The sequence below is a fragment of the Crassostrea angulata genome, chromosome 2, assembly GCF_025612915.1.
Source record: "Crassostrea angulata isolate pt1a10 chromosome 2, ASM2561291v2, whole genome shotgun sequence".
Lineage (NCBI taxonomy): Eukaryota > Metazoa > Mollusca > Bivalvia > Ostreida > Ostreidae > Magallana > Magallana angulata.
The window spans coordinates 77,879,659-77,894,389 of NC_069112.1; the positions used below are offsets into that span (position 1 = coordinate 77,879,659).

Sequence of the window (14,731 nt, forward strand, 5' to 3'; positions counted from 1 at the left end):
TGCACCTTTTCTAAGAAAATGGTTTTTTTTAGAAAAAGATTTTTCTCAATATATTCCTTTGTAAAGATTTAACCCCTCCCCGTTGTGCCCATACCTTTCCCCTGGGGATAATAATTTGATCAAACTTGAATCTACCCTACCTGATGATACATGTACCTCACACAATATACAACTTTTCTGGCGAGTTGTGTTCTAAGTAGAAGATATAAAATAAAGTTTCTCTTTATATTCATATGTAAACATTTGACCCCCATTGTGGCCCCACCTTATCCCCATGGACCATGATTTGAACAAACTTAGATCTGCAATTTTTTAGGATGCTTCCACACAAGTTTCAGCTTTTCTGACCTAATGGTTTTTGAGTAGAAGATTTTAAAAGATTGTGGCCCCACCTTACCCCTGGGGACCATGATTTGAAAAAACTTGAATCTGCACTATCCAAGGATGCTTCCACATGTTTCATCTTTTCTTGTCAAATGGTGTATGAGATGAAGATTTATAAAGATTACCTCTATATACTCAGATATAAAACTTCGACCCTCTCCCCCCACCCCCAATTGCGGCCCCACCTTACCCATGGTGATCATGATTTTATCAAACTTAAATCTACACTATCTGAGGATGCTTCCACACAAGTTTCAGCTTTTCATCAGAAGATTTTTTAAGATAAACTCTATATACACCAATCTGAAAATTCGAACCCCCCCCCCCCCCCCCCCCCCATTATTAAGGCCTGAACTCACCCCCGAGGACCATGATTTTGAAAAATTTTAATCTACACTATCTAAGGATGTTTCCACACAAGTTTCAACTTTTCTGGCCAATTGGTTTTTGAGAAGAAGATTTTTTTAAAAATCACCAAATTTTCGATAAATCCTCATTATTTCCCCTTAAAATATGGCTTGACCCTTTAATTTAACAAACTCCCTATAACCCAATGATGCTTTGTGCCAAGTTTGGTTGAAATTGGCCTAGTGGTTCAGGAGAAGAAGTCGAAAATGTAAAAAAATTACGCATAGACAGACCAGAGATCAGAGGTGAGCTAAAAATACATCCAGAGTCTGAGACAATCACATGTATGACACACACAAATTTCAAATGGCATGGCTCAGTCTATATTGTTGGCTATGCTATAATGAGAACACCAATACTATGACATGTACCAAGACAAGTTCCTTAAAAGATCACATTTAATCATAAGACCATCAAACAGCTATGATTGTTCCTAGTCTACCAGAAAACTTGAAAAAATCACAAGACAAACAACTGTCTGGAAAACACAGTGCAGTTACAATTGCATTAAAAACAATGTATTGGATGGTGAAAGAAGGTTCAGCTTTGACAAAATTCAGATCTCCTTTAAACTTTTTTAAAGTAATGGAGTTAAAGACCTAGAAATGCTGAAAGTGTCAATTTCACCAGCTGTAAATTATGTAGGATAGCTCTTTGTACCAGCAGCAGAGAACATCCCCGCAATGACGGAATATCAGGAATTGCTCACAAGTCTCTTCTACTACTTCAACTATTCACCATACCCAGTAGATTCACAGGATGTACTAGATTCACCTCAGTTGAAAGTAAAGGAAATACACTTGGTTCGATAGCTTCATTTTTAACTGCTTTGGAGACAGTGCACAAGTAATAAAAAGAAGGTAGTAGATAGATGACATCCTAGCTAGTACTGCTGGTTTATAAACATCAAAAGTAATTCATTTATTAGGATCAATTTACTGTACGTAAAGGCATTTATGGAATATAAATTGATAATTTATTTTCATTTCATTTTGAATTGTTTTAAAGGGTGTTGTGATTTGTTTATTTATAGATGTTTAATTACCTTGTTGAACTTTGCACAGACCACCCTATTTAACCCAAAAGTTAAGATTGAAAAAAAAGGGAACTGTGGTTTCATCAATATTTGTTGAATACCAATTTTCAGGGGATTTCGTTATTATGTTCTTCCATGAATGAGTGTTACTTGAAGTGCAATTTCTAATAACATTTTGTATTAATAGGGTCATTGGCCACGAATTTGCATATCCTTGAAACTGTGATTTTTACTTTATCCACAAAAATTGATACCCTTGAATATTAACTCTTAAACTGCGTACAATTTATCTTTGTTAAATAAGTCGTGATTGGTCAGAAATGAATTTGTCACCTGATCAGAAAAACTAATGAGAGGGACAGAGAGAAATGTTAACTCAACCTATTTATAGCATTATTTCCCATATATAGCATTGGAAATCCCCTAAATCCAAGCTTAGAAGTGTGATAGATATTTTGAGAAAACAACACATAGTGAAGATGGCGGACAAAGACAGCAAGAATAATTCAGAGTTTTTTGGGGGATTTTTTGAGAATACTAACGATACTTTTGATGTTCCCCAAATTGGAAGTGATACATCTGTTTCTCCTGTATCTACACAAGATCTTTCACTCGTAAATTTGAGCTCAAAATCAGACAGTGGAGACGAAGATCTAGCATGGCAGCCTTACTTGAGACAAGTGAAAAGCTGTCAGCAAACCAGTTTTTCTTTTATGTGAACTGTATCCATAATCCATGTCAACCCTAAATTGATAAACATTACCTAGCATATCCAGAGAAATGGAGAACCCAAAATCAATATTTTGCCCAAAAATGACAAAGTTCAAAAGCTGGTATTTTTTTCATAAATTATCAGAAATCAAAATCCTAGCAATATGCACACCTTTAATGATTGTACAATTGATCTGCAAAAGAACAACTTCTTATCTTGAAAACTGTAGGAGGAGTTATCCATACAATGAGGATACCCTTTAACCAGCTGCCCACCCACCCGCCTGCCATTTTCACAATGCATTTCAATAACTGGAGTTTTCTGTTGGAAAACCTGGTTTAAAACCAAACAAATCGTTATTTATGGAGGCAGTAGGTGCAACTTTTGAGCTCGGACCGTGGAAAATCAAACTTGATTTCTTTGTTAAATTCTTTACTGAAATCAAAGGCCGGAGCGGCCACAAAGGCGTCGAGCTGACATTTTCTTTTATACAGAATATATATGATATCAATAATTTGAATTTCTCCAGTTCTCTACTAATAGTCGTATATCAAATAGTACTAGAATAAAAAAGTAAATGAATTATGTTTTGTGCTGCTTTAAAAACAAAAATCAGTATATTTCCTTATAAAATAGGTAGTGATGCGTTTATAATACAATAACTCATCATGGATACCAATATCAAAGAAAGGACTAAGTGCGGTTTTATGCAATTTTTGCCCCCCAAAATCAAAGTTTTAGAAAGAGCTTTTAAATAAGGTGAAAGGTAGTTAAAATCATATTGGAAATAGAGGTGTAAAAGGTTATCGCCACAGTGACGTCATAATGTAGAAATGACGTCATGAATATTGCATTATTTTGATAAATTGATGTTTTGTAGCAAAATATGGGTGTTTTCCGATGGTTATTCGACTGGGAAACATCGAGCGCAGGCTTGCTCAAGTACCATTTTTTAGTATAATATGTATAACTATCTGAAGAAAAACATATGTTAAAATCGCACTTGAGCAGACCTGCGCTCTATACTTCCGAATGCAAAATATAGAGCAAAAATGAGAATATCTTCATTTGTTTGCAAATTTGCGGGAATAAGGTCATTTACGGGACGTCATAGATAAACAGGGAGTGAGCAATGATGACTAAAATCATTATTAAAGTTATAGGCATCCTCTTTACAATGATTTGTGAAGATTTTATTATTATACGATACTATTTAAAAATTGGTTGAAATCGGGGGCAGATATTTGACCATACCGCACATAGTCCTTTCAAAAGTTCAAAAAAATATTTTCTTTCTGCTTTAAACAGTCTTTAAACAATTTTCACAGGTTCATAATTTGAATAATTAACAGTGTGTCCCTAATTATATATGATAAAACATACTTTTATTTATATCAATTCCCGTTTTAAACAAGATTACCTATGGTATGATTGTTTACAAACAAATCCACAACATGTGCTATCTAAAATGCTCGACCAAACCAACTGCATTATCGTGTTTTCTTATTGCAACAAAATCACTGGATAAGTTTATCGCTTACATTTATTTTGGAGACCGTTCCAGATAAAAAGTAAATTTACATATCAAATTTTATTTCTATCGGGCACGGTCTCCAATTAAAATGTAAGCGATAAATTTAATGATTTTTTAGTAAATGTTACCTTATTGTATTCACCCGCTATTTTTTAGTTTCAGCAAATACTTATGCAATGAGTTGTTAATAACCAGGGAGGCAAAGATGGGTTTTTTGTACACAATTTAGTTGAATAAATGGAATAAAAATCTTGTAATACGTTTAATACTTAAAGGAACTTATTTCTTGTGCGCATTTTAAAGGCGGTGCAGAGCATTAATTTTTGGATGATTGCCAATCCAGAAGATCGCTAGAAGGCTGCCGAGCAATAGCTCGAGGCCTTAAAAATTGTTTGAAATTTTGGTGAGAGAAACCAATGCATATGCCGCAAGAGTCATAGAAACCAATCCCAACCATCAGTGGAAAGATGTAAAACTTGAGGAAATGAAGGCATTCTTGGGAATTTATATGTACATTTCCGTGATCAAAATTCCAAATTATTCCATAGCATGGATATATGTGGCCATTTTGAAATCCATCCATCTCTGAAATTATGACTAGATCCAGATTTGAACACATCAGTAAGCACTTTCGCTGCAATGATGTGTCTCAAAATCCCCTACGAAGAGCTCCAGGCCATGATATTCAGGCAATACCTACCTGCCAAACCCACAAAATTTGGTATCAAAACAGCTATTGCCATGAGTTCCAAATATATACTGGAAAAGTAGAGGGTGGAATACCAGAGAAAGGCCTATAGGAGCAAGAGTGGTGAAAGACTTTACCAGAAGGAAAACAACAAGTCAAAGAGAGAGGTCATCAATACCAACTGTCTAAACAAGCCTGATATATGTTTAAAGAAAATTCTGTATTGAACTGAGAAACAAATTTAGAGTACTAGAAAACCTCGAGCAAGAAGAAAATCAATGGAAGAATATCAAACAGGCCTACTAACAAACTGCTGAAAAAACTTGTAAATACAGAAATGGTTAACCAAAAACACCAAGAACACGATCGAAGAACAAAGCTGAGAGAGAGAGTAATTTGAGCTTTTCTGGCCTAATAGTTTTTGAGAAGAATATTTTTAAAGATTTTCTCTATATATTCCTATGTAAAACTTGATCCCCCATTGTGGCCCCACCCTGCCCCTGGAGACCATTATTTGAACAAACCTACACTACCTGAGGATGCGTCCATTTCAATTTGAGCTTTTCAGGCCTGATAGTTTTTGAGAAGAAGATTTTTAAAGATTTTCTCTATATATTCCTATGTAAAACTTGATCTCCCTCTTGTGGCCCCTCCCTACCTCCGGGGACCATGATTTGAACAAACTTGAATCTACACTACTCGAGGATGCCTCCACACAAGTTAAAGCTTTTCAGGCAAAATAGTTTTTGAGAAGAAGATTTTTGAAAAATACCAACAAATTTTCAATAATTCTCAATTATCTCCCCTTTAAAGAGGGCGTGGCCCTTCATTTGAACAAACTTAAATCCCCTTCACCTAGTGGTGCTTTGTGACAAATTTGGTTGAAATCTGCCCAGTGGTTCTTGAGAATAAGATGAAAATGTGAAAAGTTAACGACGACGACGCCGACAACGCCGACGACAGACAACGGACAAATTGTGATCAGAAAAGCTCACTTGGGCCTTTGGCTCAGGTGAGCTAAAAAAAACTTTGCCTCTGCTTTTTTCATGTACATCTTTATATTAATTTTGAACACATCACTGCCCTAAAAACTATCTATTGTTTTGATAATTTAGCTAAAATAACCAAGGATAACTTTCATCCATGCTGTCAATCTGCACTTAGAAATCTTTAAAACGCTTTGATAAGTGGTGTTTTCTATTGAATTGTTACAAGCGTTCTTTAAACTCTGATTTGTAAAGACTGTATTGTTTAAACCAATTACGGTTGATAATCTGGATTTGGAATAAAAAGTGTTAGGGTCGGTACATAAAAAATAGGGTCGGTCGGGAAACCGGAAACACACATATTTTTTTTCTTTGGCCTAATTCAGTGTGACAATTCCATTAAGTAATAATTTTCCTAACAAATGAGTCCAAATTAAATATTGTAGGCCTAAAATAAGGTGCCAAAAAAGGAAGAAAGAAAAGAAATTGCCTCTATTTATGAAAAAAATACAATTGACTAAGTTCAGTTTGATTGGCTATTTCCTTGTGCAAGACTTTTAGATCTAAGCCTGAGTGAGCCACTTTATTTGACTGACCTCAATACTGATCCTCCAACAAAAGAAAAAAATAACAGTAACCATCAAATCCTTGACATCAGGAAAAGCAGCAGGCATAGATAGGATTAAGGTAAGGTTTGCGGCTTGCATTTTTTAGAGGTTGTACCAAAGTTACATACCATTTGGTTCACTATACTAAAGTCTTTTTTCTCATGAAATTCAAATGAATTTTGCTCGTCCTGTTTTATAACTACAAAAGGTCAAAGTTCATGATTTCCAATTTTCATTTTGATGAAATGTAAACAATTTCGTAAAAATATGTACATTTTATATGTGACTATTATGTGGGTTATTTATGCTTAAAATGTTCAAAAATAATATCACTATTAATATCATGATTCATTTTTATTAATTTCTGATGAACTATCTAAAAATAGACTAAAATGCAACAAAAGTCTTAATTTTGGACTACTATTATGTAAACGAAAACATCTTATTTGAAACCTTTCCAAGTCCACCGATTTCAGGAAAAACGTATCTTAGAATATGTGTAATCTGATGTTTCTAAAACACTATTCAAAACCATATGATGCGGATTTCGTTTTCGTGGAAATTGATAAAATGCTTGTGTCCTCTTATTTTTTCATTGAAACTAAAAAAAACCGCGAAATAAAAAACATAAGTAATCATAGATTACTAAGCTCACCGAGACGGAGTATCACCCTTATGAGACATCACCTTCATAAGACCACCTTTATCATTTTATATGAAAATCATACTTTATGATCTTGGATATTCATGGATTCTGTTTTGACAAAATATCGTATATCATCTGATAAAATTTTTTATGATAATCATATGTTCATATGTTAATCAATACAATGATATAAAATGAAATATTGCATAATGTCATATTTATAATATATATCATATAATACAATAAAATACCGTAATAAACAATAATGAGATATGATATTGTAACGTATGATATGACATTGTATTGTGTTATACCTTATTGTATTTGATCACATAATACAATATCATAAAATATAATACAATATAGTATTATATTACAATATCATATTACATAATACAACATAACATTGAAACATGATATTATATTGTATAATATAGTACGATATTGTATTGAATGACACTGAAACATATTTGATACATTATATGATATTATATCATATAATACAATATAATTTGATTCCAACATTGTATCTTATCAAATGATACAATATTATGTGATAAAGTAAAATATTATAATTTAAAAATACATTATTATATTATACATATTGTATCATATGACACAATAATATATATTACAATATCATATAATACAATTTCATGTGATATGATAATATATCATATAAACCAATATCATATCATACAATATCGTATGATACTATATAATATTACAATATCATATTATACAATTTCATGTGATATAATTCTATATTACTGAAACCAATATCATATCATACAATATTGTATGATACAATATTATTGAATATACAATATTTTATCATAGGATACAACATAATATTTTGCAATATCTTATGTAATTGTATCATGTGATAAAATAATAAATTAAAAATACAATATAATATTATACAATATTGTATCATAATATACAATACTATACATAACAATATTATGATACAATATCATATAAAATATCAAAAAAATTGATACAATATCATATCTTATCGTATAACTTTTTATAATATAACATAAGATATCATATTGTATCATATCAAACAATATTGTTTCATATCATACAATACTATATCATAGGAATCATGTTATATCATTTATCAACAAACACATCTATCTATCGAGCTGGTTTGAGTGAGGTAGGAGATTTCTTTAGCATCCTTGATAATGGAGATCAGGCTCTGCATTTGAAGCAACCTCTGCATTTAATTTATAATAAAGTTAAATCAACTATGCAAGCTATCATCTATAAAACATGTGACCTGTTCCAAAAAACTAAACCTCATCCAGCATCCGAAACCTATGGCTCAGATTCAGCATTCAAGCCAATCAGGTGCATTGGTATCATAAGACGCATCATCCATGCAAGTTTGGTGAAGTTTGGACCAGTAATAACTAAGATATCATCATCAGAGGGCACTAGCAATTAAAACCTTAACTTCCTCCAGCATCCGCAACCTATGGCTCAGATTCAGCATCCATGCCTGTCAGGTGCATCTGTATCATAAGACACACCATCCATTAAAGTTTGGTGAAGTTAGGACCTGTAATAACTAAGATTTCTTTTTTAGCATCCTTGATAATGGAGATCAAGCTCTGCATCTGAAGCTACCTCTGCGATTCACCATCCATGCAAGTTTGGTGAAGTACCGACCAGCAGTAACTAAGATATTGCTATCAAAGGGCACCTGCAACAAAAACTTTAACCTGGTCCAACAACCTTAACCTCCTCCAGCATCTGAAATTTAGGACCCAGATTCAGCATCTTTCAAGTCCATAAGTAGGTCCAGATGCATCATCCATGCAAGTTTGGTGAAGATAGGACAAATAATAGCTTAGATACAGGACCTGCAACAAAAACTTTAACCAGGCCCGGACGCCGACGCCACCGCCGACGCCGACGCCGAGGGTATAGCATAAGCTCTCCTTGACTTCGTCTCGGTGAGCTAAAAACTGAAATCAATTATGACGTCATATAATTTTTGACGTCATAACTGAAATTAAGGGTAGTTGGTGTTACGTCACAATGAAAATGTGTGAGTTGTCTCCCTGTAACCGCAAACCTTACCTTAAGGCAAAACTCTTAAAGGTTGACTTGACATAAGCAACCAATAGTCTTGTAATATAATTCTTTTTTTATGCATTTTTACAGAAACAAAAGAATTTATGATATAATTTATATTTACTTAAAACAATTGATTTAATTGAGTCTGCTTTTTTCCGTGTGATTTGATCTGCAGGCTGAAATTTACTTGGCAATCGACTAAGGTGTGAGGTAATGAAAACAATGTTAACAAATTGTACGCGAATTTGTATCTGCGTATTTATTTATTTAACTTGTATGTAATATAATTTGTGTTTTAATGCATCATTTTTTTATAGAGAGAAATTAATTTACGTTAGCTTTTATATTTACTTAAAACAGAGTTGTATTTCAATTGAACCAACTATTTTCCATGTGATTTGATCTCTGGTTGAAATGTTCACAGCGATCGGCTAGGGTGTTCAGTAATGAAAACAATATTAACAAGACAGAGAATCTATAGATCATTAAAGTACATAATTTTTGTTAAAAAATTTAGCTGGTCATTTTTATACATTCTATAAATGATGCAGCGATGATTTTACAACCCAACATCCGTCAAGTATATCTTGATTTGTACGTGTTCTTCCTCAAATTCTGCCATTATCAGGTTAAACGTGAAGATCATTAATGTCTCACACAAGGAATTAATTTCACTATATGTTACTATATAGCTTTAATTCAGTAAATTAATTAACTATACTTTCAGCATATAATTCATGAACGAGAAATTTTAGTTAAATGCTTCAAGAAAAATTTTAGATCAGAAAAATAACGCCTTATGCGGTTTCTAAGAGAGATAATTGAGAGTAAACATACCTACCCCTAAGTACACGTGGGTTCCACATGTTGACAAACAGGCTCAGCACCATCCAGGAAGTTGCATCATGCGCATCTAAAAAAAAAAATTCCATTGAAATTAGTGTGACAATTCCAATAATTCTCCTCGCCACTGAGTCCAAAATCAATACTATAGGCCCTAAATAAGGTGCCAAAAAAGGAAGAAAGAAAAGAAACATGTATATGGAACTACAATTGGCTATTTTCTTGCGTAAGACCTTTAAGACAACTTAAAGTTTATGAAATTTAATGAAATTTGCAGAAAATGTCTAGTAGGTATCTATCTCCTATATGCTAGTGTATGAAAATCTACTTTTGACCCTAAGGGCTTAAAAAGTAGGATATAACTCTTCTTAACAGATTGCTGAATTCTGGAGTAAATTTCTGTTAAAATTCATCTACAGTTCATCTTTTCAAAACTCAATAAAATTTAATTAGTGAGATATTGAGAAAAGAGCTTGGAATGAAATGAAACCTGAAATGTTAGAGTTTATGTGTATGTGCTTTAAAAAAAATTAATCTCTAATTAATAGACATTAATTAGCTAAAAAAAAGGAAAATGACTTAAATATTGGAATTAATTAGCAAAAAGTTGTTAATTTTAATTCTAAGACAAATTAAGTCAGAGACTAAAAAAAATGGTGCCAGAAGAGTCTTAAATAATGTACCTTGGAGCTTTGATAACGGTGGTCACTGATTAATGGCTAGTGATATAGATAAGACGTTCTTAAGCAATGGGGGGTGATCAGGCTTTTCAATCAGTCATTAAAGATGGGGTTCCTCTTAGACGACATTGCGGCTCTAAAATGATGATAGTATACAATATATATACTTAAAAATTTGCACCACACACAACATCATTTTATAAGAAAAAGTCTACAAGTGTACAGTTCAATATAAATCATAAGAAAGAAAGGACCAAAGTGGCTGCATCAACATCAGTACAAAAAAGAAAACATTCCTCTCAACAAGGGCCAGAAAAGGACAGGGACCACCAGCACAGTACAGTGTCTATGTCCTATAAGAAGGCTGAGTAAAGAAGAGTTTCAGGACGTCGTACAGCAGCAGAAGGATGGAATATTCACAATAAGCTATGCTGAGCGTAGAGGCAGTCAAATGAAGATTTTGCGACCCGGGTCAAGTGAAGGGCAGCTGGTAGACTCCTACATGGATGCAGAGTCACCGAATCCCAATTCCAGACTTTTCAAAGTGCTCCATCAAGAAAAAACTGCTAAACTATGGAACCATGCATTTAAAGAGCACTCACAGAAATTCCCAGACTGTGACAGTTCACTGGACTGGAACCAGCATGGGGAGGAAAAGAGAAGCCTGGCATGGATCCTTTCCATTCGATGTAAGAAGTGCCATTACACCAGTCACCGTGAAAAGCTGTACGAGGAAGTCAGTCGATCAGGAAGGGGACGGAGAGCCGCACAGTTTAATGTTGCCATGGCTGTCGGCCACTTGGGTACCAGCCTTACAACAGAGGGCATGCGTGGTATGCTTCTTTGCGCAAACATCAAACCAGCATCAGCCACCAACATTCATCAGACCTGCAACAAAGTAGGCAAAATCATCACTCATGTGAGCAAAAACAGCATGAAGAAAATAAGGCAGGACATTCAAGAGCTTAACGAGAAATGTGGACTTGCCAATACACCTATAAGAGCGGAAGGAGATGCCCAGTATAACAATGCCACCTTCAGTGCAATAGGGAAAACACCATTCCAAGCTGCCACACAAGTTACATATTACACATTAAGTGAAAATGTTACCAAGAAGAACAATGTTGTGGCAGTGTTTTGTGGCAATAAACTGTGCAAGAAAGGCACCCATCTTAGAGCCAAGGGAAAGGAATTTACCTGCCCCGGACATGAAGGCTGCACTGCAACCATTCCTCCAGAGACCACCATTAAAGACAAAAAGAGATGGGCTGCGAAATGCATCAGTGAGCTGCAAAGTGATGACTGTCCACTCATCATTTCCCATTTCACCAGTGATGGAGATAGTGCTGCTGCTTCCAATGCATCTGAAAAGCAAGGGCATATGATTGAAAACCTTAAAGACCTGCACCACTTCTTTGAATCTCAGAGAAAAGAGACTGCTAAGGCTCCATTCAGCAGTCACATCTTTCCTTGAAGAACAAAAGCTAAGAGAGAATCCATGCAGAGGAGTTTTGCCCTGGACCTGAAGCTTAGATGCAGGACCGAGTACGAAAACTGCTACAAACACTACTCCAGTGACTTACCTTTGATGAAACGGGCCATGTAAACTGCTGTCCGTTCCATCATCAGCTGCCACCAAGGACAGTGCGGAAAGTCCTGCCAACTTCATTCCTTCTCCTGTCGCGGACTGAAAAACAACAAGTGGAACTCTTCAGTGTTGCCTCGTGACTTTGAATTAAGCATGACAGAAGAAGACATGTGCTTGTTAAAAGACTGTATAAATCTGACTTTGGGACCCAATAATCTTAATAATCCCACCCGCCCGCCATTTTCACCATTTTAATAACCGGATTTTTCCTTTGGAAAACCCGGTTAAAAACTGCTAAACTATGGAACCAGGCATTTAAAGAGCACTCACAGAAATTCCTGGACTGTGACGGTTCACTGCACTGGAACCAGCATGGGGAGGAAAAGAGAGGCCTGGCATGGATCCTTTCCATTCGATGTAAGAAGTGCCATTACACCAGTCACCGTGAAAAGCTGTACGAGGAAGTCAGTCGATCAGGAAGGGGACGGAGAGCCGCACAGTTTAATGTTGCCATGGCTGTCGGCCACTTGGGTACCAGCCTTACAACAGAGGGCATGCGTGGTATGCTTCTTTGCGCAAACATCAAACCAGCATCAGCCACCAACATTCATCAGACCTGCAACAAAGTAGGCAAAATCATCACTCATGTGAGCAAAAACAGCATGAAGAAAATAAGGCAGGACATTCAAGAGCTTAACGAGAAATGTGGACTTGCCAATACACCTATAAGGCCAGCATTTTTTGAAATTTCGATTTACAAACCCGCCGACTGTGTTTTTTAAAAAATGGGAAAAAAAATAAAAGACCTAATTTATTTTTATTTTTTCCGCCGATTTGAATTTTTTTTCTATGTAAGAACAAAAATATCGTATTTTAATGCATATCACGTTTAAGAAAATCGACAGAGGTGTTTCCGATCATTAAAAACGTTGTGAAGGAAAAGGTCCGAGTTCCTCCGATCAAAAGCAGCATCAATAATTACGTAACATTTTTATGTGTACCAAAAGGTCAAAATGGCTGCTGCCAGCACTGGACATGTGCAATCATTTTTTAAGTTAAACTTTCGATGCATCGAAAACAAATACACATTTAACACAATTCGTGAAGCTAAGGAAGAGGATACAGTTGGCAACTTGATTAATACTGTCCTGGACACAGATTCAATTGACTGCATGATGATAGATCACGTTGTCAGCGGACTAACAGAGGACTCTGCCACATTTCAAACATCCTTAAACACGCCAATAGAGGTTTTAAAACAATTCAACTTCAAAAGCATTATCGTGAATTTAGTAAAGAAAGGGAATGAGAGATCAGATGCAAAAAATCCTGTTAATGCTTTCCAAATCTTGATGGATGCAAGGAGACGCTATGACAAATACCCTCCTCTAAGGTACGTTATTTAATCATTTTCATTTAGTACTTGGTTAATTAAAATCGCAATATATGCATAAAACTTTGATTGATAAATTAAATTGTATTAATGTAACGTGCTTATAAAAAACAAGCACGTATGGTCGAATGTATGTAGTACCGGTACATTGATCGTAAGAGAATGGATTTATGTACGAGCTGTTTATTTTTATTTTCCCTTTAAACCGAAAGTAGAAAATGTACATGTTTTATGTTGATTGTTCATTTATTAAAACAGGGAGGAAAACACGGAAAAAGACAGACTGTTTAATAATGTCATTGAGTCATTAAAGAAAAGAAAAGTTGGATTCTCTTCTCACCAAATAGAAAACATTGGCAGGGATGTTGTTAACACAATAACAAACACCATGTGGTTTTTAGACCCATTCATTGACAAACTGAAGGATCGTAGTGTTAACATCCCTGCCATGTTTAAGGAACTTACTGGATACAGAAACATAAAGAAACAACATCAAAAAGCTCCACAGGTACGTAACAGTTTTGAGGATATATGACTTAATTAAAGTAAGCTTGCATAGTCCATCCACATGTTATTCTATAATTCATGATACTGTAATTATAATCCATATTATTGTATTATTAGTATAACAATGATACTTCATTTAAAATATTATTAAAAGTTTGTTTGCGTTTATGAATGTGTACAGTGTAATGATAGAGACAAAAACTCAAATAAATGTGTATTGGTTCTTTTTTAAATGAAAATGCAATGACTATTGAAAATGTGAAAAAAGACAGAAAAAATTCATTGACTATAATAAAATGATGATTAAACTTTACATTAAAAATTTCGTAAAATATATTTTACAGTTGGTGACCTCTGAACTAAAGGAAAAGACAGAAAACCTTGCAGAGCTTCTGCTTATTCCATGGACGTTGCAACTTACACGGCAAAAGACTTGATCGACTTCGAACCAGAGGACAAAACTGAGCGAAGGAAGTGGTATGATAACTTGTACTTATCTTTTGACATTTCATTGTTTACCTACAGATATGGTAACTATCTGGGAAATGTGAATTTAGTGTGGAAAGTAAATGAAGAGGACACTCAGCAGTCGACATCTATGGAAATTGGGATTGTGAACAAAATAAG

At 34.6% G+C, this 14,731-nt stretch overlaps 1 protein-coding gene across 1 annotated transcript; it reads right to left on the bottom strand.

The window, feature by feature from the left end:
* Positions 1-11,481: 11,481 nt before the first annotated feature.
* On the bottom strand, positions 11,482-12,603 carry LOC128170964 (uncharacterized). Its single transcript, XM_052836731.1, has 4 exons — positions 12,535-12,603; positions 12,200-12,303; positions 11,814-11,980; positions 11,482-11,504 (listed from the first exon to the last, which is right to left on the bottom strand). Exons 1-4 carry the CDS (start codon positions 12,601-12,603, stop codon positions 11,482-11,484), a joined length of 363 nt encoding a protein of 120 aa, XP_052692691.1.
* Between the last annotated feature and the right edge of the window lie 2,128 nt (positions 12,604-14,731).

Bases quoted from the DNA above. Each gene is read 5' to 3' on its own strand.
- LOC128170964 (XM_052836731.1), bottom strand. From the start codon at position 12,603: ATGCCAGGCCTCTCTTTTCCTCCCCATGCTGGTTCCAGTGCAGTGAAC. The intron at 12,304-12,534 runs GTGAGTGCTCTT...GTTGTTTTTCAG, and splicing joins GTCACAGTCCAGGAATTTCT to TCCGCGACAGGAGAAGGAAT. The intron at 11,505-11,813 runs GTAAATTCCTTT...ACTTTGTTGCAG, and splicing joins AGCCTTCATGTCCGGGGCAG to GTCTGATGAATGTTGGTGGC.